The following is an 18,684-nucleotide window of genomic DNA, read 5'->3' on the forward strand; positions in this document are numbered from 1 at the left end:
AAAGACAAAGCGCGGGTGGGGGGGGGGGGGGCAACCAGGGACCACCTGGTACCCACAGCAGGAGAGGAAGTTGTGGGGTGCTCAGGGGGGAGGGAGAGGTGTCAAAACCAGCCAGCAGTACACAGCAAACCTCTGCCCGGAGGCATCAGCATAATGTCACTCATTCATCATTGTAATAGAGATTTAATTGGAGCATCCATCCAACACATACAACCATGCTGCGCCCACAAATACATTCTTGTAGATCACACTGGGCTCTGGTGAAAATTTGGCCTTGGGGATGTATTGTGGGGTCGTTTGAAAATAGTTCCTGTTATGTAGAAATGCAAAGCACAAACCATTTACTTCCATATTAAAACCAGCATTTACTTCGCTCTGACTTCCCACAATTACGCAACACAGCTGCCAGTAGTGAGCATTGTACACCAGTCCCAAAAGTCCCAGACCTAACTTTATGAACTGTATTATGATGAAAACGCCCTCATGAATCAGCAAAACGTTCTGATGTATACAGCCTTGTCATGGCAGTCTTTCTGAATGAGAGGTAACAGTTCCCCCTCCAGGCTCGACATATCAAAGCATTTCCCCCAGTCTAATTACCCTATCATGGCCCTGGTAGGTGCAAGCTGGTGAACTGGAACAAAGCCAAGCCTCATATATCAGGGCAGCTTTAAGAGATGGCCCAGATAACACTGAACCACTGTAGCTGCAATCAGATCCTCCAGGAGCATGCAATCATTTAGCCCTGATGCGCTGTGATTCTCAGAAGGACAGGGTGCTGCTGAGAACCCCATTTAACGAGGTTTATCCTCTCTATAAAGGCACATGTGTGACCTGAGACCCAAACAAACTGTTAGAAACCTTCGGTTAATTTGGCTCAATGTGAGCCATTAAAACGTAGTTTGCTTGGATTAATGTTTAACTTTTCTAACAGGCTCTTTCTGGCACGTCTCCCAGTTTGTTGCACAGGAAGATGGTTGCAGTTGGAGCAGGAGCCAATACATCTGATGCTTAATCAACCAGCTGTTTATCATTTTTCTAGAAAAGAATGCCAAAGTTTGATAGTTTCCAGTTCTCAAATGTGATGAATTTGCCATCTTCTTTAGCTTTACATGAAAGGAAACTGAATATTTTAGGAACCACTGGTCAGAGGAATAGTGGACATCTGCTGTCACTTTGCTTTAGGACGATTCTTTGGGGCATTCCTCACCGTTTTATCTAGCAACTGATCAAAACAATAATCAGCTATTTAAGTGATAATGACAAATGTTACTTTCATCCCTGGTGGTATGTCAGATAAAACCTCATGAACCTTATTTTTACAGTGTGAACCTGTACTGCAGCAGGTGCTGCTGTAGTATATCAGAGTGGCCCCTGACCATTCAGAACTGGTCCCCAGGCCTGTGTACATGAAACGGTCCACATTTTAAATAAGGCTCGGTGTTTAGGCACTGAAGAAACACTCAACATTCAACTGGAAGAACAAATAAACACTCACCGGCCACGCGAACTGGAAGGGGATCCGAATCCTGCCAGCGTCGCTGATTTTATTCGGGTTATTCTTTGCGCTCTTAAAAGAAAATGTATTTCCACCGAGAACTCGAGTAGAACCAGTTCCAAACGTGCACGTGCCGGTGGCGGTGACCTCCATCTGGTACTCCTTCAGGCAGACTTTGAAGTAAGTGTCGCACTCGTCTCGGGTGCAGCGCAGGTCCTGGGAGCTCCGGGAGCCGTCGCAGCACTCTCCGTCCGCCAACTCGCCGTTTACATTCTCCACGGAGATCAGCTGCAGCTCGAAATAGCCGGTTGACTGGGACACCTAGAAACAACATGTTAAGAAAGAGGGCAAAAAAGATAAATAGGCCACAGTGTAATTTATGCGGCCTAAATCGGTGTGTAAAGATAAACAGGCTGCTGTATAGTAGGTGACTCAATTAAAAGCTAATAATGAGCCAAAGAAGATGGGGGTGGATCTGCCCAAATAATCTGTTGCCTCATGAATGGAGCATGTGAACAGCCTACACTTTGCAGACTGGTTTAAATCAATTAGGTTACGGGAGACCAGAACAAATTAACTGCTCCCTGCAGCCAATTGGTCCAATGCAACTTGCAGCTTGTTTGGTTCAGGCCACCTTCTCTAAACAAACAAACAAAAACGGGAAGCGAACAGAACTCGGCATTGAAACCAAAATGGAGAGGACGCCTGTATCAATTTCTCAGACTTCAATTTTGTCATGGTAACACGATCACATGCTCCACAGCTAACGGCTACGTAATTCAATTATCGATTGGCGTGATGCGAATACGCAGCGCCGGACGGCAAATACATCTGCTCACGCCCACCAACTTTTGACAATGCTCATTTTACAACATTTAAATTTTACAACATTTAATTTATTTATGAATTTATAGATGAGTAAAATAAGAGCATCTTACCCCCGTCCATAACGTCAACAGCAGGCACACTATTGGGAAGCAATGCGTAATCCTGGTGCGATCCCACATGCCTCCGATTAATTAGAGTGACATGGGGGAAGCGAGAGAAGCGATCAGAAAAGACAAACAGCCGTGGACCCGGCCACTAGTACCTCCTCTGCTGACATGCAAAAATAAAATCTTCACATGCGTGTTCTCTCCACCGTGTACGTCCAGAATTCAGCGAGGCATTGCAGGCGTGTGCGAGCAGGAGGCGGATTGCAGCGCAGTGATGGTCCCTGCGCGAGAGCGTCCCTCCGTCAAATCTCTCCACACGGTAACTGAGAGGCTTCGTAGCCACAGCCTGAGGAGAGGATGTCTGCGCTGATTGGCAGGCCCCCCAGTTTCTATTGAGCCTCATTTGGACAAACCGCATTACAGCGTGCAAACAAAGCAGGGGTCGACATTAATTAAACACACCCGCAAAGATGTAATAATGAGTAGGGGTATTATGTAAGACGTGGATTTGATCGGACTGAATTGAATTAGAGTCCTTATTGGGCACAGACACACATTTGAATGATGATTGCTTTCTGGCATCTGGCGTCAGTTCATTCAAGGCATTTAAATATAATTGGTCACCAAGACTTTGAAAACAGTCGTGCACAAATGCTTGGCATCAAAGTGGACTAATTACTGGTCGATTATGGTAATGTGATTATAGTTTACATCTAATTAACACGGCGTATTGGTTCAGAATGTCTTTGTTTTATATTAATATGCGCATAAAAATATAGTGTCCTGTTATTTCCATTCTTAATCTAGTTGTCTTTAATTATAATGGTGCTTAAAATTCGAGATTTAGCTTAAACTCATGTGATAGAAAGATTCATATTAATTTATTTAAGGTGTTTTACTAATCTGCTTCTTCGGAATGATTGGCTATTAAAAGTAAAACAACACAGTCCTCTCAGACAACCAAGGGTCTCTACTCGGATCAGCAGAACACATTGCAGTAGTTTGGAGCGCCCTCTACTGTCTGCACATCTGTCCCCACTTAGCCTGATTCCTCTGAAACCTGGCAAAAAGAAAACATGAAATATGCAAAATTAGAAATGCTGTAATGTCACACATTTATGATGTTTATGTCATGATTCCTTAAGACTCTGAATCCTTCTCGATTTGGATCAAATCATTTTTACATGTATTCAGTTTTTATATTTGTTTATATATGTCGTGTTCATGTTTTCTCTGCTTTGTCCTGTTACTATTTTCCCAATATTAATATAATGTTCCTCTGGCTTTTTCTACCCTCAGAATGGTGGCACATAGTATAAATTCATACTGCATTTCTTGCTGTAGCTGGCTTGATCTCAGCTCCTTCTCTCTATCCCCACACACTGTAAATACAAAAAATACTGTATGCACACAGAGACAGATGGAATAGATGGAAAGCAATGGCTGCCTGAAGGGGAAGGCAAACACACTCAAAAATCTAAAACCCTCAAAATGGTTATGTATAATGTATTTGTACATGGTGTGAAATCTGTATGGATATGGCTAAAATGCCTTATATTATACGTGGACATAGTACTGAGACTACATAATCCTTGTGTTTAATAATAAGCTACTGTGCCAAAATATTTTGTCCTTCATGCACTAAATATTGCTTGACTGTGACCCAATGAACAGTGGCCACACCTTGCGCAAGTGCAATTATTTCCTTAACATCATAATGAAAGACAGAAGCTCAATTTAATATCAGGCTGCATATGGAGATGAGGAGCTGCTACAATAGTTTGACTTAACTGGGGTTTTTTTTTTTTACTGCAAATGATATGAACTGCAGAGACGGAAGATGTTTGAAGGTCATTAAAGGAAGCTTATGATATTTTAAAACCAGCCTCATAGTCGTATATTAGGCTAAAACACCTACCTATTAGCCAGATATTACACTTGTTAATGTGCCACACTGCAGCTTCACACTGGCCAAAGATAGTGGCCACTATACAGCACGGGCCAGAACTGTGACAATAAGACCACAGCCCTTTGAAAACAAGAGCGGAGCTGCCAATCAAAGTGCATGTGACAGCAGCCGCCCCCCCCCTCCCATGTCTCCTTCTCATCAAGCGACTGCCAGCTGGTCAGATAGGCCTTGAAGGAGGCTGACGATAGCCTGAGCCGCTGCAGCCGCTTTGACTGGAACAGTTCACATACTGTCACAAGTACATGAGTGCCTTAAGTTAGATCACACCTAGTAAAGGGCCTCAGTGGCAAAGGAACAGTGTGTAAGAGTGTGTTTGTGCCTTTGACCAGTATGGGATTTCATCCACTCTAGTGAAGTGGCTGATGGGCTGGCAGTGTTTGTTGGTCAGTCACTCTGTCCACTGTTTTGGTCCAAAATATCTCAACAGCCACTGGATGAACTTCATATATCCATGACTGCCAGAGGATGAATCTTAATGCCTTTGTTTCCTCCGTCTTTTTTTTAAATCTAATTCCAACATGACATTGACATTTGTGGTTTTTAATGTCATAAAATACTAATATTAGTCTAATATGGTGCTAAACTGCACTATGTCTTCAATACTACCATATGGCCTTGTGCCTACCTTGTCTTCCTGTTTGCATACACCACATGCACAGAGAGAGGAGTGTGTGTGCAGGAGGAGAAGGGATTATGAGTGGGAGCGCTGTGGGGGGGTTTGCCAGCCTCCAGGGGGGAGGTGAAGTGGATTTCTTCCCTCATCCATTTTTTATAGCTTTTGTCCTTTCAGATCTCCAGTCTCTGTTCATACACCTGACGGGTCGATTCTCTTTTATCTTTGAGCATCTTTTGGGGAATCTGTGTGTGTTTGGGGAGGGGGAAGGGTGATGGTGGCAGCATGGGCCATGGTTGAGACATGCTGCTTTTCATCAGGCTTTAACAACCATCTCACCACAGCAGCAACTAAGACAAGGCTCATTTTGGGTTTTAATTGGGGTAGGTAAGTCACAAAATAGGGATTCTAAACATTGTGTGAAGACATTGTCAATCTGTGTGTTTTCTACTTTGCAGATAGAATGTATGAATGCGATTTAAGTTAGAGGCCAGTCCACATGGACCATGCACAGTTTAAACAGTGCTGTTTAATAGCAGTGTATTTCCCTTCTGGATTAATAAAAAAAAAACATGTCTTTTAAATCAGCTTTGAATAAGTAATGATCTTGGTTAGTGACCTCCAAGGTCCAGCATCACTGACCAAACATGTCTCCTAGCCTCCCCTTGAGCTACAGAGGCCTTTTCTTTAGAGGAGTGGAAATTATTCAACACAAAGCTCTGAATTCATGCTCTAATGATAATCATCATGCAAAGCACCAAAATATTAATACTGCTTTGAAGGGGGACTACGCAGTGGAAAACAAAGCACCTGGTCCCAAAAGCGAGTAAAGTATAGTCGAGTTGAGCTTGTACCAGGCGATGGAAGAGGGGCTTTAAGCAGCACAAGATATGACAACAAATGTGCTGCAGCTGTGTGGACAGAAGGAAGGTGGGCTACAGAAATAACAGGAGATCAAAAGTCATTTCTTAAGCCTGTCTCCACCTCTAATTTACAGGAAAATGATCCCAATGCTTACTGCTTGAGGAGAATCTGGGTTATTATTATTTATTCCACAGTTATGTTCAGCAGCCCTCTCCTTAAGTCCTGTTTAGTCCTGCCAACATAAAACATCCACAGGGACATAGACAACAAAAGAGGTGTTGAAATGAATGAATCCATTCATAACATTTATCGTGTTATCTTGTCCATGACAAAATGTGTTGGTGTCAACCAGTGATTGTAGATAAAGTGAAAGGGAACACGGGGAGTGCAAGTGAAGCCAATGGCCAGAAGTGAACCAGAGGATGATATGGTTATCTGTCTTCTGAGCTTTTAATAAACCCAGACACTGGGCATCCCTAGTTCAGATAAAAGCATACTTTCTCCCCCAGAGGAACCATGTTTGCATACTTTGCATGAAAATAATGGGAGACAGTTAAAGTTGTGTTTATCTTCGAAAGAATTTCCTACCCATAGTTTAAACTTAAGGGGAAAGAAAAGGGAAACTGGCTGAGGAATGTAGCGTTTCCAGCACACTGACTAATAGAAACTATAACAGTGGAGTGTACCGCCTGAAAAATGAATAAACTATCATAGCCCAGCAGGCAAATTTAAAGTGTCTGGGGTAGCCATACAGCTAACTGCAACCTGATCACCAGGTCATATCCTTCCACCAACCCCGGTCTGTTTCCATGTGTGAAGCTCTGAACCAGCTGTAATACAGCAGACTCAGGAGTGTGGCTGGTGGGCTACAGCTCATCAGCAAGGGAAACTATTATAAATGTGGCTATTTAGTACGCTATAGCACCAGCTGAAATGCAAAATGCCGACTAAACCACTTGAATCTCAATCCTATTTTATGCTGAATATCCCATGTCAAAAATACAATCTCACAAGTTCCCTTAGGACATTTTCACACAGTTGACCACTTGTTACCATTTTACCTGCCTTCTTTGACAAATACAAACAATACAAGCACCAATTTAAAAGCTCAAATGAGACTAACATCATCCAACCTTTCAGTAAACAAGGCCCTGGTGCCTCAATGATTTTGTCCTTTCTCTTGGTTCACTGAGCATCAAGTGTGAGAAAAGCCTTTCTGCTGCATTAGCACGTTCTGCTCCGCTAGTAGTACTGTATGTATTCATGTTTCTCATGGCCAGAGCTCAGGTTTCATAAGTGCCAGCATGTGTGACATATTGAACAAAAAAGAGGCATTTGCAAACTAACTAGAAACACGTAGTTTGGTCTCAATAACATTCTGTTAACAGGGAAACAGTCACACCAGCCTACACATACAGACACACAGAAAAATTTTTCAGAACAATTTTCTACACAAAAACTTCAGCTACAACATTAACCAGTCAGGCAAGTTAATGCCACTTCATAGTAAATCTTGATATTCCTGTTCATACTTTGGAACTGATCCCGCTGTCCTCACGTAGCCTTTTAGATATTGAGACATAACAACAATTAAATGGTTCAGAACGGCCTTTTATTTTGTATCGTCTCTGTGTGGGAATTGCAACCCTATGCTCTGTTTATAGTTAGTTAAAATTCATAATTGTCTCTAACACTGAACAGGAGTTTGAGATGGAAAGAGCCGCATCCTAAAGGCCCCTGAACCTAAGTGATAGTTTTTTGCTTCCTCTCCTCCACTATCACAAATCTGTAAGCTATGAAGCTAAGAGTACCTACAGTAAATGCAACCTGTCCTACTAGAAATATGTGATTAAGAGACATGAATAAAGACAATATAATGCATGTTTTTCAGATTTCTTTTCTGTCAGAGTTAACATAGCAAAAAGACTTCATGTCATTTCACTGTTTCCACATATGGGCATACAATACCTAAGAGGAGACTTGCTCTAAACCTTACAATCCATCACAGCGTACCCAACAGAAGACCTTATAAATATCCAGCATGTCACTGATAAGGCCCAAAGGACACTACACAAGGTTGCAAAAAAAGAGCAGCAAAACTTTTATGGCCAGGTTGCATTAGCCCTTTAAAACAGAAACGGACTGTGGGTATTCACCTGGTTCCCATCTTGGACAGTTTATCAGTTTGTCCCTCCTCTGCTCTTCCTCTGCCATGTTAATCCAAGGTTATGACCTAACTGCTCAAGAGTTGAGTGCAGAAGAGCAGCACATCTTGTAGTAATTTTAAATGTAGGACTGGTAAAACAAAAAGATAAAATAATAAATGATGGATGCCGTCAGTCCTATTTGATGATGTTAAAGGTAGTGCTTCCCAAACTTGGGGTCACTCACAGGATAAATCTGACAGTGAGATAACAAACAAAAAGCTTTTATCAGACTTTTGCTTCTTTTTTTTTGTCATGCTAGCATCATGGCTTTATGGATAGCAGTTTAGGTCTGTCTATCTGTTGGTCCATCACTTCCAGACTGAAATATCTCAACATGGAATCATGTACTCATGGTCTCCTGAGAATGAGTCCTACTGACTTCCATGATCACCTGACTTTTTTTTTCTAGTGCCACCATGAAGTTGATATTGTTGGATTTCAGTTGGTTGCATGTCTTTACATGATCCTGAATGAAGATGATCCCCTGACTTTTCATCTAGAGTCACAGTTTTCACTTATCTGATCCTGGGTGGACTGACACAAAATTGAATCCTACTGACTTTGGCCACCTGACCTAGCCTCTAGTGCTGGGTACCAGGTCGAACTCTAGACTATATTTAAAAATAATAATAATGTTAGCTTTTGATTCAGTTTGTCTTTGAGGTGTGCATTCACACTAATTTCATTAGCCTCTAGAGTCACCATGAGGATCACATTTGTGGTTTTGAGTGTCTCTACAACTAATGAGCTATAAAATTATTATAAATATCCTAAACCTTTATCTTTTGTTCTCGCACTATTAAGAGTATATGGTCAAAATGTCATTTTTGGCGTGCAAAACTCATGAAATTCACAACAGCCTCAGCTGGAGTTAGCATTCAGCTAAAAGTACAGCTCACAGAACTGCTAGCATGGTTGCAGACTCTTAATCATGTTTAACATAATATACTGGACAGTGCTCATTTTGCATGCTTAGAACTTTTCAAATAAAAAAAAAAATGTAAAAAGGGAACAACACCCCCTGGTTGAAAAACCTACAACCCATACAGTATAATGTCCTGAATATACACAGCTTCTTTTTAAAATGTCACAAAGAAAAGACAAAAGTTGAGAATCAGGTGTTTGACTTTTACAACAGTCAAAAAGGTTGTAAGGTAGTTAAAACATTTTCTCACCTGGAAAATGTATTTAAATTGTTTGTGAGCGTGGCATTTAGCCTGATGGCTCCAGTGGCTCTTCTACATGGCCGACAGTACAAAAGCACAACATTACAATGTTTAAACATAAAGATGAATTCATTGTGAAAGGTTAAAAAGCACAACTTTTTTCCATATAAGGGCCCGTTTGCATCCAGATAGAGTGTATGTCAGTGTGTGCTAGGATCATGTGCACCTCAGCGTGTCCTCTAACAGCAGTGGTGGATCTTGTCTTTCATTCAGACGGCAGGTTTTAGCTCCCACCTGTGAATGGAGTGCACTCAGAAAAGAGGGGTGGTAATCCATCTGCTGTGGTAACACATACATCCAGATGGTCTCTGGAGAACAGAGACATCCCATGTGTTCAGTTACAACATGAAAGCAACAGGGATGCAACTGAAATCCCCATCCATCCACCCATCTAAAGAGGGATGAGTGGTGATGAGGGAAGGATGTATTTACAGAATTGTTAATCATACACAAACTCTACAAGCATAAGTGTCAAAATGAAAAAAAAAACAGATTTAGTAAATGACTAAAATCTTTGTCAGATTCTATTATATTCAGTATATTCTAGTATTGACCTCCCATGAGCTGTGTATGAATCAGTACCTGAACTGAATTGAACTTAAAACCTTCCCAGCACACTGAGAAAGTTGATAACTAGCAGGTGAACATAGTTAGCAGAGCCAGATATTTCCCTCGGGAATTGGTGGAGTCAAAACAGAGCTAAATATAGAATGAGTATTTGACCTATCGTCAGTAGGTCACCAGAAACACAATTCTAAATCAATTCTAATGCTGCTCAGTGTGTGCTCAAAGTGTAAAAAGGCAACTGTTTTCAAACATGTTCGCCTTATCAGCGTCATGAGATGATATCTCACTGTTGCATGTACAACTTGTTCCACTGCCTCAAAATAGCCTATATGATTAGTTAAAGGATAAGGCCGGTCGATTTCTATATTAATAGTATTTTTAGCAGTCTCCATACAGAGACTAAAGCCAACAATGAATTGCTTCTACTCGCGGTTAATGTCTGCCAGCTGTCAGTCGTGGATTAGCTTGTTCGTCTGTGAGATAGATCTCCGTTGTTGTTCGGAAAGGATTAAAAACACATCAGGGAAATGCACAGCTGCACCGGGGGACACGTTTTTTCATTACAAAACCCCAGACCCGACTATGTTGCCCCAAAGGCTCTGAGCCAGCATAGTTTCCTGAAGTTGCCGTGAGTCAGAATCATGCGCGAGATCTCAGCTTTGTTGACATTCCTCTATGTCCTCATGTTTGGGTCTGGGAGTTGCTAATGTAGAAATGTGTCACCCAGTACAGTGGGCGTCAGTGTTTTACTAATGTTTCCCCAACGTTTTTGAACAGCAATGATGAGACAGACAAATACACTGATCCAGGACTTACATGCTGACGGACATTAACTATTAGTAGAGGCAATTCGCCATCGGTTTGAGGAGTTTTGAACATACTGTTAATATAGAAAATGACTGGCTTTATCCTTTAATACCTTAACATAGTAGAATGCAGTTAGCATGTCAACACTGAGCTGAAGCCAAAGGCTGAAAAAGCTTAGGCATGATGTCACATCCATACTAGCATTTAATATAACATCAATAATAAATATCAACAATAAACATAACTAACATGTTCCACTAGTAATGTAACAATCTTATGATGAGTTCAGAGCTCTGATGGCCCAGGGGAAGAAGCTGTTTGTTTACAAATCTGTTTGTTCTGCTTTTTTATGCTCCTATACCGCCTACCGGAGGGCAGTAGAGTGAAGGGGGGGAGGAGTCGTGTATGATTTTCCTGGCTCTGCCGAGGCACTGAGAGTATGTTGAGCAAATAAACCCTGTGTTTCTTATACATTGACTAACTTCACAACAACTTGACTTACACAGTAAATGACTCCTGTTTAAGAACCAACCAGCAACAACAGCAAGAAGCAGAAGCCTATGGAGGACACACACACACACACACACACACACACACACACACACACACACACACAGAGGAGTCTAATGTTTATCTCTCTCTCTTTATAAAAAAAAATTTCCCTCTTTATGTTATCAGGGGAATAAGCTTTGCAGGATTATGAAATAAAGACCTGTTCCTAGACTGAGGTATACGTTTGTGCTTCTTTGCAGGAGTGATATTATCAGGAAAGTGTGTTCTGTTACTAAAATGGAAGAGTGGAAGCATGACCTGCTGCCATTTTGTTCCCAAGCAACAGTGGTATGGGTTTGGGAAAAAAAAGTGAAAGGGATATAGAAAAGAGTCACAGACAGCAGACATGGTACACTCTGGTTTTTGAAACAAATATTAGAGAGGGAATTAACTGGTTCATGAGCAAATTATCTAAAATATAAATATTGGTATACTTCAGGTCTCAATGTGTAGTTAAAAAAAATAATTGAATGCTTTTTTTTGTCTTTGTACCAGTGAAGACTGATGTACTGGTGCACATGCAGATCTTTGCTGAATCACCTTAGATAAAATCATCTTCACAGTGCAACAGCCTCAGATTAAATGTGAGTGCTTTGTTTTCATTTCTGGGAATTTACCAAGTGTATCAGTTTTTCAAAAACTACATTTGCTTTGGCCCATTGCCATGGAGGGATTCTTTGCATAAATGTGTCATTCCATTTCCTGATCCTCATCTAGTTTGGTCTTATTGGGATGTGTGTGTGTGATCAGAACAGATGATGTCTATCAACAGGATGTATAAACACTGCTGACAAATTACTATACACAGCAGGGAAGTGCTGGGGATTTTAAGTTAATCACAGAAAACACACTGACCTCTCTCCTTTCAGTTGTTTTATGAAAGAAAACAATCCCACTACTTCATGCAAATATCACATTTTGGGTAAGTTCCCCTGTTTAGCATTCATAATCAGCATACAAACATTTTATAACTGGCTTATGATTCACTACAATATAGTTATAAGCAGCTGTATTGAATGTACAGTAATTGTCTGTGCCTGTAACATCTCTTATTTTAATATATATATTATATAATATATATGTAATGCCAAATTTGGATATTCCTGTTAATGAGGGGACATGACAATCTCAAAGGCCAAATTTATTAATGTTTTAAAACCATTCTAATATAATTTACGATGACAATTTAAAGCAACTTAAACATAATTCTAACTTGTGATACTTCTGAAACTATATAAACTATCCATAGCTTGTACCATTCACCTTATTCTGTAGCAATACATTGAATTCATGCAACACAGATATCGGTCACTGCATGTTGGAAAAATAGCTTAAGTAAAAAGAAAAACATTCTAACACTTTTAAATGTTTTAGTTTCATTTAAGACTTTTAAGGGTTGCATAAAAACAATGTAAGTGCATAATAATAACCAGTTTAGTACTTCATAATACTGCAATACTCCACCACTCCCAACTAATTTGGTTACCATTGTGGAATCTATAATAGCAGCTATCCTGTCAAAATGCGTGAAATATAGAACCTTCCTTGCTTTTTGTGGTGTCATGTCTTATTAATACTTTCACTTTTTTGTCTTAACTTTCCTTACTAAGCTCAACTTTTTGGGAAAAACACTAATCTGCTGTCCCTGAGACTGAGAGGAGAAGAACACTGCCACGCTTATGTACTGTAAGTATGTTAAGCTGGAGCCAGGAGTTGATTAGCCTAGCTTAGCATAAACGAAAATAGCCAGGTTTTCTCCAAAGTTCGAAAATCCACTTACGGTACCAGCACCTCAAAACCTCAGTCACAAACATGATGAACCTTGTTTGCTTAACCTGTATACAAACCAAACATGTTGGTTGCTGTTTTAGGACACAGCAAGACCCTAGAAAGTCAGTGCTCCAACCTGTTGTTCACCAAGAACTAGTTACAGCACAAAACCTCCCACAGCAAGACTATTTTTTTAACATCTTTGTTTGTGTACAGATTTATTAGTGAGCTTTCGAGGTGCTGATAGGTAGATTTTTGAACCTCAGAGAAAGCCAGGCTAGTGGTTTCCCTGGGAGTCCAGTCTTTATGCTAAGCTAGGCTGATCCCCTCCTGGCACCAGCTTCAGGTAAATACTTACTGTAGAGACATGAGAGTGCTATTAATCCACAGCTGTGAAATGACATTAATATACAGACACATGCAATGATTCTCATCCGGCACTCAACATTATGACGTTCACCTGAAAATGAACTCGAAGGCAAGTAAATATTATACAAAATATTACATTTTATATTTTGGGCATCAAACCCATTTTATTTTAACTTAATTCCAATTAATCCAACACAGTTAGTGCACATGCATATTTAAATATATACTGTTTGTATGAAGTGCCATATTTTAAAAGTTCAATATTTCAACATTTAGGTAATAAATTAACAAAATACTTTACTGAAAACACTACCCACAAAGAAAGCATAACATACATAAAACTATTTTTAAAGCATAAATTCAGTGTAAAAGACCAGCAAGGAAAAAAATACAACTGGACAAATTTCTTTGTCTTTACTATGAGAAAAATCAGATTCTTTTTTTTTTACTTAAAGGTATTATGTGTAGGATTTGTCAATTGAAGTATTTAACATTACCATGATATATTTTAACATTACACTACCTAATAGAATAACATGTGCTACAGCATAGTCTCTGAACTGCTTCATAGCAGCTAATCTGATTATCTTTATTATATTCAGCTACCAGTCTGAAAATTGAAAAAGGAAAAGAGACTTTTCATAGTGTTGTAACTGTCATATCCATGGTCTAAGCTGTAATTTAACAGTAATACACCTTTAACTAGAGAATACTACACATAGCACCTTTAAAAACTGACATTTGTGTAGTTCAGCTCGTTATCACTGATAAAATGCAGGAAAAAAATGGTCCAACATTGTACAAACCATTGAGGAAAAACAAACAAACAATCACAATTGAACAAGCAACTACAGCATAGCCATGGGAGTACATTTCTAAAAATATGGTACCGATTAATTAAGTTTCCTGTTACAAAGAACCACCAACGTTTCTGCGAATCTGATATGTCAGCGCCTTAGAAGTAAATGGGCACAAGATATGTTCGCTATGTGCCAGAGTGGTGGAGGTAGAAATGCCCCATCCTGGGCTAATGGTTATCCAGCATAGGCAAGGAATGAATTATATAACAATTTACTTACCTCAAATTGAGGTATTACTGTATATTTAATAGACAACATATGGCTTACCAATGGTACAGTCTGCAACTTCATGTTAAACTGTCAAAAATGCATTTAGATTTGCTGCAAAGGCGGAGGTTAGTCTTGTTATGGTGGGGGAAATTAAGGAAATAGAGTTTTAGGGAAATAGTCGCATTTGCCTTCTTACAGAAAATCTTGACACCACTGTATGTTAAATATGATGCTGTAGCCAGCAGCTTAGCTTAGCATTAAGCCTGAAAACACGGGAAACCAGCAAGCCACAACTAACAACTGCAATAACCAACTTCTTTTTTACATTTTTTGTTTGTCTGTATGCAAACCATCAACTGTATAAAATATGGATGCCATGACAGCTCCCAGAAATGAAGCCACCGTGACGTGATCTCCCCGTGGTGGAGGCATATTTTGTCACCTTTGGACAGAGCCAGGTAAGCAGTTTCCTGCTAAGGTAGCCAGCAGCTGGCATCTCTGCCAGAAAACCTATTTCCTGAAATGTCCAACTTTTTCCTCTAAGTTCTGCAAGAACACTGCCAATCATGGCTTCCATTAGACTAAAATGCAGCACTATGAGAGTGCAAAGTTTGGCTTTAAATTCAAGATTTTGTAGATATACAAATTAAAATAGTTTATTAAAAAAAGTCTAAAATTGAGTGCAGGTCTAATAAAGTAGATCAACTTGTGAATTTGACTGCACAGGTTGAACAAAATCAAAACACAGAGTGAACATAAATTTAAATTTCACTCAAATATTTAACTGCCTTTACAAAGTATCTGACCGAACCAGCTGAACCTGAAGTGCTGCCACGCTGGTTCTGCTTCTTTTCAACCGAATACGCTACAACAATCGAGCTTCAATCATAACATTGTTAGATGTTGGACATAATCCCTCCCACTTGCCGCTGCTCTTCACATTTACTGTGTCGCTTTTGTTTGAAATGTGTCAATCATTAATGCAGCTGCACGTCTGTTGCAACCTAAACTACACGCACTCGACTTCCAGATAACAGTTGGAGGGAAGGTGTGGTGAACTGTGCACCTTTGCTGGGTCATACTGCCAACTACTTTCCTCCAAGAGAAAAATAATATCAGCCAAAAAAAAAAGTTGCATGGCAGGTCTCCACATTTGACAGGCACGAAAAGTTACAGACATGGCCTACAAGTTAAAATAGCTTTTGTTTGTCCCATTTAATGTCAAGTCAAATCAGAAGCAGTTAGCTTTGTTTCAGCAAAAAGATGCTTGATACAGTATACTGTACAAAAGGGATTTCTTGTTTGTTTCATTAATCTTTACAATGGCTATGGCTAACCTCTTTGAATTCTATCAAAATGTGGGCAACACCTAAGTCATATCAAGATAAAAAGTTCCCTTAGCTTCCAAAACAGACTCATCTCAGACAAGAACAAGACGATGGAAAAATGTCAGCACCAGTGGTAATCTTTCACTGAGGTTCTCCAATACACACTTCTGTCAGATTTTACTAAACTGAAGACTAAAGAGAATACTGTCGCAAGGAAGAACATGGACGAAATAAGGAGAAGAAGACATCAAGGTCTCCGAACTGACGAGAGTACGATGCCGAATCAAACCTTTCTGAAACATTTGGAGATATGAAAGGTGGGTTATCAGGCCGTGAGGTGTGGCAAAAAATATTTTGTCTTTCACTGGTCATTTCTATTTTCCAAAGGTGCTTTCCACATTTTTCCAAAGTGTCCTGATATATGTTAGAAAGAGACATACCCTGTAGTTTGAATTGATAAACACAAAGAGAATCTGATTTAGTGTTAAACATCTACTAACAATCAGGTTTGGGGGCTCCTTTAATACTGAGAAAAAATATCAACTGAGTAAATGAGAATTCTTTTTCAAAAAAAACCTAAACAAAATAAAATAATTCCAAACCACACAGTCCTGTATCAAGAAATGATCTTTGATGGACAGAACGGCAAAGAAGCTCAATGACTAGGCATAGGAGGAGATAAATATGGCTTAAGGGTTATATGCATATATTGCTACATGGTTAGCATGGAAAATACTGTGTGTGAAACCACGCATATTTAGTTTGGTTTATTTAAATTCTCTTGGTTTTGTTTGATTGTGCAGGTCAGAATAATGCATTTAGAGCTTGAGAGACACCAGATACCTGCTTTAAGATGCCTGAAAATGATACTCAGCCCTCTTCTAAGAGAACTGGTGTGGGACTCAGTAGGTACAAGCACATACACCTAACAAATAAATGGAAAAGATTAAAGATTAAAAAGATTAAAAAACATTTTATGGGTAAAAAGAAAACAATGTTGTCATATTTGACTGTGTTAAGGTGTTATAAACATTGCACTTATAATTCTTACAAAAAATAACCAAAAAAAAAAACAGCACTGCATTTTTTCCACATTTAAGTTCACTAAACCAACAAGCTATTCACACGGGCCATTTCCCAACTGCTTAAAACCATTAGATTTCACTCATTACACTGCGTCAACACTTCACAGTTTCCAAACTCTGTGCACCAAGAAGAGCTGAAGTCACTGGAGCAGAAAATCTGAATTGTGGCTCTTATTATTTAACTGTAGTAATGTATAAGAATTGATGTCTCTAAAGTGACCAGTAATTTACTATAAACAGTAAGCTTTTCAGTACTTGCATATTTTTAACAACACTCAAGGTGAGGCAAATCTTTCTTTTATACATATGAAATAATAAATGAAGTACCAGCCCTTTCACTGAAGAAAAAATACTAATACTGTATAGTAAGAACTTTGTCGTCTATAAGCTGTGAGCGATTTTGAAATACAGTAGTATAATGACATGCTGGTCATCATCATATTCAGGGAGCCACCCTGAATATGACCAAAAGAGTGACTATTTGGACCTGAGATTTTGGAAAACTGCTCTTTGTCACTTTGTGAGATTGAGTTTGTAAATGATCATTCACAATTTACTACACCTGAATAATTTAGGATTAAAAGCCATCAGTTTGATGCCTGATCTCCTTCTAAACACACTCATAAAGCTACATTTCATTGTGTTCAAGATGTAACTTTAACAGGATGCGTATTAAATGAACTGCCAAGAAAGTATTTGACAGTAATAAAACTGATACTAAAAGAGAACTCAGCCTTCATACAGTATCTTTTTTTTTTTTACTGCATTTCCAGTCTGCTGTTACCTCAGAAATAATGCTCAACCGAAGGTAAAAATTCTTTCAGGTCGCCCGCTGACACGTTAGAGCCCAAGTATCTGCTTCTGAAAACAAACTGTAACACACTGCAGCGTTTTATATCCCTAGCTAAATGTGAAGATGCTATTTGTAGTGGATTTGTGTGTCTCATGTCTTCAACTAGCTAGTATATTTCAAATCAGGACTGTGCTTTATAACAATGACACACTGAGAACAGAAATGAGATTCTCTGTGCAAAGGTATAATATATTAACCGGTTTGACTTTATGAAGAATTTCTAGCAGAATGAGAGTTGAATTCAGCGACACTGAGTGATTGTTTAGCCCAGGGTGCTGTGTTACAGTAAGTATTGCTTAAAGGCAGTGGATCAGATAAATTAATTGAGGCATGCCTGAACAAGTGGCGGTTAAAACGCACCTAACAAGGCACCGCCATTGACTAGCATAGTTTTTGCATTACTGGATCATGGCTTAAAGGAATACACCACAGCCTTTTTAGCCTTTATGCCTTTAGTGGCTGGAGTGACGAGAAGGTGCAACAAGTAGCCATTTTCCTATGATGTGTACTGTTATAGCAGATGCAATATTCCTCTCACCAGGCAAGCCAAAATGTTTATGTGAATATGACTCTGATGCAGATATTAGCATGCTAAAATGTTAGTAAACAAGGGCTAACCAGAGGCACATGGCTGTTTAACATCATGGCCCAATGTTGACTTTACATCATATGGGATGGACGGTAGAGATGGAAAAGATTCGCATGCTAACAACTTACAACATCAAGACGGTTGTGTGGTTTTAGACTTGACTGAGAGAGAGAGACCCGGACTCCACTGCGTGAGAATTAAAATACAGTGAATAGATTAAATCTGGGTTGAATATCACTGAACTATTATTGGCTGATGTGAGGCACTTTCATGTTACTATGTGCCAATTCGACATATCTGACTTTTCGGATCGTAATTACAATTTTGACGTTGACAAGAACGGGAACCAATCGGTAATTACGATGACTCCGATGTGCCATGA

The 18,684-nt window shown here is 39.5% G+C and overlaps 2 protein-coding genes across 4 annotated transcripts in view; both read right to left on the minus strand.

Annotated features, from left to right (window-relative positions):
• The window catches only part of jag2b (jagged canonical Notch ligand 2b), a 39,888-nt gene extending 37,098 nt beyond the window's left edge, over positions 1 to 2,790 (minus strand). For both annotated transcript variants that reach the window (XM_020604006.1, XM_020604005.1), the window contains exons 1-2: positions 2,437 to 2,790; positions 1,499 to 1,819 (exon numbers count right to left, since the gene is read on the minus strand). In XM_020604006.1, the coding sequence (XP_020459662.1) occupies positions 1,499 to 1,819; positions 2,437 to 2,505 (390 nt within the window). In that variant the 5' untranslated portion in view covers positions 2,506 to 2,790. The remainder of the gene's footprint in view (positions 1 to 1,498; positions 1,820 to 2,436) is intronic.
• A 509-nt stretch (positions 2,791 to 3,299) lies between these two features.
• The window catches only part of nudt14 (nudix (nucleoside diphosphate linked moiety X)-type motif 14), a 34,164-nt gene continuing 18,779 nt past the window's right edge, over positions 3,300 to 18,684 (minus strand). The window contains exon 6 of one of the 2 annotated variants that reach the window (XM_020603928.1): positions 3,300 to 3,493. In XM_020603928.1, coding sequence (XP_020459584.1) covers positions 3,315 to 3,493 — 179 coding nt within the window. In that variant the 3' untranslated portion in view covers positions 3,300 to 3,314. Of the gene's footprint in view, positions 3,494 to 14,773; positions 16,701 to 18,684 lie in introns of those variants that run through there. The other variant, XM_020603930.1, reaches the window with a different exon arrangement.

Source organism: Monopterus albus, unplaced genomic scaffold (assembly GCF_001952655.1).
Source record: "Monopterus albus unplaced genomic scaffold, M_albus_1.0 scaffold63.1, whole genome shotgun sequence".
Taxonomy (NCBI): domain Eukaryota; kingdom Metazoa; phylum Chordata; class Actinopteri; order Synbranchiformes; family Synbranchidae; genus Monopterus; species Monopterus albus.